The 8,072-nt window shown below is 44.0% G+C and overlaps 1 protein-coding gene across 1 annotated transcript; it reads left to right on the forward strand.

The window, feature by feature from the left end:
• Positions 1–240: 240 nt before the first annotated feature.
• On the forward strand, positions 241–6,282 carry ccn6 (cellular communication network factor 6). Its single transcript, XM_079527056.1, has 5 exons — positions 241–316; positions 2,311–2,593; positions 2,749–2,991; positions 4,345–4,517; positions 5,434–6,282. Exons 1-5 carry the CDS (start codon positions 269–271, stop codon positions 5,713–5,715), a joined length of 1,029 nt encoding a protein of 342 aa, XP_079383182.1. The 5' UTR covers positions 241–268; the 3' UTR covers positions 5,716–6,282.
• The last annotated feature ends 1,790 nt before the right edge of the window (positions 6,283–8,072 follow it).

The following is an 8,072-nucleotide window of genomic DNA, read 5'->3' on the forward strand; positions in this document are numbered from 1 at the left end:
CACAACAAGACGCTTGATTAAGAGACTCAATACCTGCCTACATGGAGAACAAGCAAAAGGGGGTCTTGTAAACACAACTGTTGGGATAGCTAGGATGTCGTCAGTGCAGAGCATCAGCTGTGCAAGGTTCAGCTTTGTCGAAGGATATGTTTTTGTCTTATAGTTCAATGTACATTGCACACAAAATCTAATCACAGCAAGAAGCTTCTGAGTTCGCTGGATGGTACCTGGTGCTTTTAGAATTTATTGGGGGAAAGGTCATGTTTTTATGTCATATAGGAGCAGTCACTGGCAGACAAATGGAGCAAGGGATAAGGTATGTGTTTTCAGAAGCTTCAGTTGATCCTTTTTCACACAGAGAGATGAGCTCATTCTGCAAACCTGGCAGAAAGGCTTCAGATTTTTGGCATGACCTTCAGTGACCCTTGGAAGCAAGGGATTGTCAGGGACAGGGAAGACGGAGCACTAAGGAATTCGCCCAAGGATTGCATCACAGAAAATACCTAAAGTATACCAAACTCTACGCTGTATTTAAAACTGTATTGACATGCTTCCAGGGAATTACTAGTACGCTATTTTGATACTACCTGTACCTTGGGAGGTGTATGGCTGTAGTGCACAGTTGTGTATACATTTCATTTTCAAAGGGCTGATTGTTTAGATCTGCATCTAGGGGCAGCGTTTCAACCATTTCGATTTCAACATGGCTACCTACTCTGAATAGATAAAACAAAAAAGGTTTCAGTTCGAGAATTTTCCTCCATTTATTATTTTTATTCCAAACCACAGCATGTAATTTGTTTGTTGAGATATATTTGGCTGAGATGTAACAACAGGCCACGAAGTGCTGTCTGAAAGTACAAAACTTTCATTACTTCACGGTTAATCTCTTCTGAGTTAAGTTTGCTGGTTTATATAATTTGCAACAGGGCAACAGGGCAACAGGGCAATATTTTTGGAATTGATTTATGGACTTTCAAGTAACATTCACTGACTTGAGTTTTCCATTATTTTTCTTATCCAAAGTTTGAGTTAATACGTACTATATAAATAGAAAAACCATACCTATTCATGTTTTAGAAATGCAATGTTTCCTGCCAGTTTAATAGGGTGTTATGAGGATCAAACTACCCACAAATGATTGCATCCACTTTACAGTCAGTCTGCCTTAGCACAGCATCAACAAAATTGATTGATATTCCCCAAGAAAATTGCACTTGACTTATCATGCTTAATAATATGCTCCGCTATATTCTGTACACGATGTGTGCAGAATATAGCCAATCTATAGTACAAGCTACGATGGTGCCCCTGTGACATTGTGAGTTTGTAGATCAGCTATTGTCAGTGCACGACACCCTTGTTTTAAGTAGTAAGTAGCCTTGGAAACGAATGGTTCCCGAGCCATGTGGCTCATAGGCTTCCCCATCTGCGCGAGGCGGCTTGATTTACAAGTGTATCCCCATCCATGATTTTATAGTCTTTGGTATGACCACTGTTGTATGCTGAAGTATATATCGGGCTTCACGCTGAATTCACACAAACAGAAGTGAGTGGATTCTTATTTTTTTATTCCTAAGCCAATAATTTGATGCCCAGCTGCACTTCCGTCTTCCGGTAAGAGACCCAAAGAGTCTCTTTTGAGTCTCCTACCAGAAACACAGCCGGTTATCAAATTATTGGCTTAGGAATGCAAGGGGGAGTAGTAATAAGTCATTTTTTGGTTCTCCTTTAAAGTTCTGATATCAATATTTTCAGTACAGCAGACCTATTAGTTTGTGTACGCCTAGTCCATGACTATTTCAGAAGACAATGCTCCTCTGGTTAGCTACCGCTCTGTCTTGCGGCAGTTAAAAAGCTGAACTTTTCTCAACTTTACCACTCCACTTTCTGCCGTCTCCGCTTCCTGCTGCAGCAGGGAAGAAAGTGGCGGTCGTGCCGACTGGTTCTCAACGTGGGTTGAACCACCAGGCGTCCAAATGGATCCTACTGAATGCGTAACTCTGAGAACGTACACATGGAACCAAAATAGGTCCTTACGGGTCCATTTGGTTCCATTTGTTCACTCTCAGAATTAAATCAACACTGAAGATTCTACAGTGTAGATTGGGGTCTCTCTCGAAATACAATGGGGGTCCTTGAAATTCAAAAGGTTCAGAACCAATGTCATAGTGATCCAGTGAACCTCACCACATTAGCAGAACACCGAAGCGTTCCGTTCTGACAAAAGCGAATTCATCACCACTGCCTGTGTGAATTCAGCCCATGTCATTTCAAAGCACCAAGAACTGTCCCTGCTATGTTCCCCAGAGTTTGAGCAGGGCCCAGAACAATGGTCGGGTGCCAGTTCCTCGGGACGGGCGGGCAGCGGTTGCCGAGAGGAGGCAGTTCTGCCAGTGGCCCTGCAAGTGTCGGGCGAAGCCTCAGTGTGCACCCGGGGTGAGCTCCGTTCTGGACGGGTGCGGCTGCTGCAAGAGCTGCGCCCGGCAGATAGGGGAGCCATGCAACGAGCGGGACGTGTGCGACCCACACAAGGGCATGTACTGCGACTTCTCGGCCGACCGGCCCAAGTTCGAGGTCGGAGTTTGTGCTTGTGAGTGATTCTTTGTACATTTGTCACTGATTGACCTCTGTCACCCTGGTGTCACCATTTTAACACTAATGTGTTTACATTTTATAATACAATTATTAAGACAAGAATAACATTCCATCAAACCACACACACACACCCCCCCCTTATTCTTGCAGACATGATGGGAGTGGGGTGTGACCTGAACGGAGCCCACTATGACAATGGCGAAGCCTTCCAGACCAGCCCCCTCTATAAGTGCACATGTATCGCCGGCGCCATCGGCTGTACCCCTGCTTTCATCCAGAAACCGGCGGGTCTGCTGGGCCCTGCCCCGCTGATGGGCAACATGCCAGCCGGCCTGCGGGGCAACCAGGGCCCCAGGAAGCACCAGCAGGATACGACCTACATGGCCATGCCAGGTGTGTGTGTTTGTAGAGCAAACCAGGAGGCGAGAGTTGCCAGCTTGTCTTGGCCTGGAATGCTAATTGCTGTCAAAGTGGCTTGGGACTGGGAGGGACTGGGGAGCGGGCGTTTCACGGCTTTGTAGAGTGCAGTGGTGAAAAGTAAGAACAACTTTGAGGTACTTGAGTATTTAAATTTTTTCGATACTCTGATGCTACAGCTATGCCTCAGTGGCAAATATTATTTGCCGACTTTAGTAACTAGTTACTTTGTAGAATAATATTACGAAAAAAATAAACGTATTCCATACTTCAGTTTCTCGAAAATAGCAGAGCTTGTAGATGCATATTTTAGCCTTTTCTCCTACATTCTTTCTTTTCTGTTTTTCTTTCACAAATTTTAAAATGTCTTCAGAAAATGTGCACTTTAAGTATGTTTTATGCTTTTGTACATTTTGTCAGGTAAAAAAAAGCCTTTAAATAGTGGAATTTTCCTTGGAACAGAGCTACATTGTGATATTGTTGCCATTAGTAAAACATGTGAGTACTTCTTCCACCCCTGTAGTAGAACTGGGCTGTGGTCAGCCAGCCTCATAGCGGGAAAACAGAGGGTGGAGTCGCTCACTTTTCATCCAAAGATCTTACACGACTTCACTTTCATGTATTTTGAGGGAAATCTTTTTTGCTTTGCTTGGCACGAAGAAAGGTTCTAGTTTCTTGGGACCTTCAGCCACACAACCGATACTTCTCATGAAGATTTATTTTAAAAGGTCTGCAAGACATGAATTCTATTCCACTTCAATCGCCTTTTCATAGGGAGAACGCGTCAATGTGATTCAACCATTCTAGGGAAAACATTCAGCAAAAATAGGAGATCTACAAGCTCACAACACATTGCGATTTAACTGTGAGCTTGCGCTTGGTAAGAGATTTAGTACAAAAAAGAAAATAGCATATCTAACAGCCCACAAAGGGTCGCAATCCAATGCATTGTGTGATCGTACAACAGCTTATTTTGCCATTTGTCTGTAGCTTAGTGTACATTTTCTGGAAGGAGGGGTGAGTGGCCAGATGTGTGCTCCTCATACAACACTGCTACTGTCTGGCAGTATTGTCTCGGGCCCAGGTGTGTGTTTAGGGCATTGTTGACACAAAGTGGCCTTTAACCACTTAAACCCTATATGGTTGACCGGAGTCCCTCAGGGCTCTACATAGGGTCCTTTCTGTTTTCTGTTATTGTGGGGAAAGCTTTCGCAGGACAAATAGCAGATGGCGGCGGTTATTTTCAAACAAAAGCTTTCCCCACAATATGGATGCTGGGGTTTAAGTGGTTAACTGTAATACTGAAAGCTTACAGGGATCCTCCTTTAGCCTGGAAGAAGAACTGCCTGATCCAGACCACGGCGTGGAGCCCGTGCTCCAAGACCTGCGGCCTGGGCATCTCCGTGCGTGTCAACAACGACAACGGCAAGTGTGAGATGAGGAAGGACCGGCGCCTGTGTCTGCTGCGGCCATGCGACAAGCGCCTGATCAAGAGCATCAAGGTGACCAGTAGGGATGCAACTATCGATTACTTTGCTTTTTTGTGCCTTTTTTCGTCACTTAAAATCCCCATACATGGGGCGTTTTTCGTCACTCAAATTAAGCCCATATATGGAGATCCCTGATGTCATCAATATTACTATATGGATATATAACAGAACCAGTTCTGACATTCCATATGTTGATCCTTCCCCATCCATACTTCCTCTTCGATGTCTCCCTTTTGACTGATACCTGTCCATTTAAACTCTAGACGGTTATTAGTGCAGCCACGCCAGGCAGCCAGCGAAAACTAGAGTTCTCAACAGGCCCGAAAATTAAGGCCCGGCCCTACCTGGGCCAACATCAAACCCTGTACACTCAAGACACTGCCCTCACTGCCACCCTTAGATCTCCATATATGGAGCTGACTTGACTTGTTGATCTGACCTCATCAAACCCTGTACAGTCAAAACACGCTCCATATATGGCCATTGCCCTTTAGGGCGAGGTCGCTTCTCGCCCTCATGCGTCTTACTGGTATATTTATGTGTATCGTTGCCGTCGGGCAGAAACCTCTTATTTCCACATTTGAACTTTTTTGTGTTTTAACTTTTTTCGTAAACTAATTCCCTACTTGATCATACTACAGCGTCACATCATAAGTAGCAGATCTGCACGCTCGAAATGCGGTGCGAAGCGATGCATTTTGAGGTTGTTGATCTGCTTCTTTTGATGCTTTTATATTTGAATGAGCATAAAACACGAGTGACCTTGCCAAAGCGATCTGTGGAAGTAAGTGAAACAATGCAACAATGAAAAAACAAAGAAGGGTATGAATATATATCATATATATATAAAGAATAGATACGACCCAAGCCTATTGGAGACCGAAACTGCCTTTTTTAATATAAAAATCTGTATTTATCTCCTCTCTAGATGCCAAAGGGAAAGACTTGCCGTTCAAAGTTCCAGGCAAAGAAAGCAGAGAAGCTGGCTCTCTCTGGCTGCACCAGCACCAAGAAGTATAAACCCATGTACTGCGGCGTGTGCACCGACAAACGCTGCTGTGTGCCCAACAAGTCCCGCATGATCACCGTCAACTTCACCTGCAAGGGAGGCTCCAACACGCGCTGGAAGATGCAGTGGAACACTTCCTGCGTGTGCCAGAAGAAGTGCAACGACCCGGAAGACATGTTCGCCGACCTGCGCTTCATTTAGCTCCTGTATATGAACCTGAGAGAGTCCCTATTCCGGCCAGGGTCAGAATAGGCCAACATTCGCATGAAATAGGCAAACGTTTGCTGAAAAGAACAGATCAATAAGCTCACAGCGCATCGCAGTGCGACGTGTGCTGAGCTTGTGGATCGGCTATTTTCGCCGAATAGATTTGGTGTAGAGGGGAAAAGGAGGGGACCAAGTAGGGACCCCTGGGGAACCCCAAAGACAGGAGGACAGGTTCGCTGGGGTTACTGTGACAGACTATGGGAGGACTGAATCCATGTGCCTCTGGACAACTTATAAAGAAAACAACCAAAAAAACTAACTCAAAACACACAAAACCTCAATTCATTAAGAAAGAAATGGATTGGAAAAAAATATACTGTATGAAGAGAAAGATGTTAGAAAAGAGGAAGTCACAAATCATGTCTTCGGCTATGTGTGTGCATTGCAATAACAGCCTAGAGCTGCACGTTTTATAACTTAAGTGACAATCCCAATTTGAATTATTTTACTTACTTGACCATGACCAATACTCACATATTGGTGTTGGTTTTGAGGAGCAAGATAATTTTATGGCACTTGTATGAATTGAATATTATGATTCTGTTTTCCAACTAAGCTGGAATTTGTAAATGGGGGGGGGGGATTGTAGTTCCATATAATTAACTGTGGGTGGGTTAATATTTATAATAATACAATACTGCCACACCCAGGGACATTTTCATTGGATAACTTTTCCAGGCGAGTCCGCCACTTCTTGTCAAGTTAGTCAAATAGAGGTGAATTCTTCTGGGGTGGCAGCCATTTATTTTCTAAGCTTTTCTGTAGTTACTGTACAGTATGTTGAACGTTGGTTAAATTTCAAAATAAATTATAAATGATTCCAACTCTATCAGCTAGTTGATGTGCAAGAACACAACCCTCTGAGACAAGTAGACAACAAATGAAATGGTACCATATCGTTGCTGTCGGGAGGAAACCATCTAACTCTATTTTTGAGGTTTTAGATTCTTAACTCAAACTGTTTGCTAAAGCAGCCAACTCCACCACCTCTCCCTTTCTCATGCAAGTAATTGACAATATAAAAATACCAACTTTGATGGCTCGCTTTGTTTTCAAAATATAAGGTTTATAAGATATATAAGATTTCCGAAAAAAAAAGAAAAAAATTTCAGAAAGAAAAAAAAATTAAACATTTAAAACAAAGCAATACTGCCTCATCCAAGTTGGTATTCTGACTTTGAATATTGTCAGTTATGTGCATGGGTCATTATATTATCACCACTTTACCCGAATTCAGCTCAAGTGGACATAGGTTTTCTCTGTCATTTTCCACCATTGATAAGAACAACCGACAATGGATCTCCAAGCGCACACAATGCATCGCAACGTGTGAAAGAATGGCCCGGTGCTTCACTGACACTGCCAGTGCTTATAGGCCTACAATAATAAGCAGGACTTTGAATATTACAATAACTTCTGCAAAGAGAGATTCGCGGAGACAGAGTTGCAGTTTCAGTAAACTAGCGAGAGAAGTGTGTTTATCTTCCGCTCCGCGAGTCTGACTGCAGCAGCTCTGTGGCAGGCAGGGGACGGGAGAGGGTAGGAGTTAGTCTGACTGCAGCAGCTCTGTGGCAGGCAGGGGAGAGGGTAGGAGTTATTGTCTGACTGCAGCAGCTCTGTGGCAGGCAGGGGAGAGGGTAGGAGTTAGTCTGACTGCAGCAGCTCTGTGGCAGGCAGGGGAGAGGGTAGGAGTTAGAGTCTGACTGCAGCAGCTCTGTGGCAGGCAGGGGAGAGGGTAGGAGTTAGAGTCTGACTGCAGCAGCTCTGTGGCAGGCAGGGGAGAGGGTAGGAGTTAGAGTCTGACTGCAGCAGCTCTGTGGCAGGCAGCGGAGAGGGTAGGAGTTAGAGTCTGACTGCAGTAGCTCTGTGGCAGGCAGGGGAGAGAGGGCTTTCACAGACAGCTTGAGGCTGTGGAGGTTCTTTAGCAGCTTTTGACACTTTTCATTGGTTCAATATTTTCGAAACAACACACATACGTAAAGGGTGTTTAATAGCGTTGATTTATGAAAAAATAAAATAAATAAAAAGCGGTATCCTCTCAACTGCAACGATTATATGAAAATGGGTGAAGTGCAACTCTAGCAGCATGGGTTGTGGACAAGCTAACAGCTTTAATAGTAGATGTTCAAGAATTAACCATACCTCAATAAAAGACTGTGGATGTACGGGAAACCCCCGCAGTGCAGTGGCAAAATGCTGAGATCACGCTAGTGGATAATCTAATCTTTTGATTTACTGTAACTCAAATGTTTCAATATGTTCTGCTCATCCATTCATTCCATTGCCATAAG

Source organism: Electrona antarctica (genome assembly GCF_951216825.1).
Source record: "Electrona antarctica genome assembly, chromosome: 17".
Lineage (NCBI taxonomy): Eukaryota > Metazoa > Chordata > Actinopteri > Myctophiformes > Myctophidae > Electrona > Electrona antarctica.

What these genes read in the sequence shown, in the direction of transcription:
- ccn6 (XM_079527056.1), top strand. Translation starts at nt 269, where the DNA reads ATGTCATATAGGAGCAGTCACTGGCAGACAAATGGAGCAAGGGATAAG. An exon ending in GACCTACATGGCCATGCCAG is followed by an intron (nt 2,992 to 4,344) that starts GTGTGTGTGTTT and finishes ATCCTCCTTTAG; the next exon opens with CCTGGAAGAAGAACTGCCTG. An exon ending in GCCTGATCAAGAGCATCAAG is followed by an intron (nt 4,518 to 5,433) that starts GTGACCAGTAGG and finishes TCTCCTCTCTAG; the next exon opens with ATGCCAAAGGGAAAGACTTG.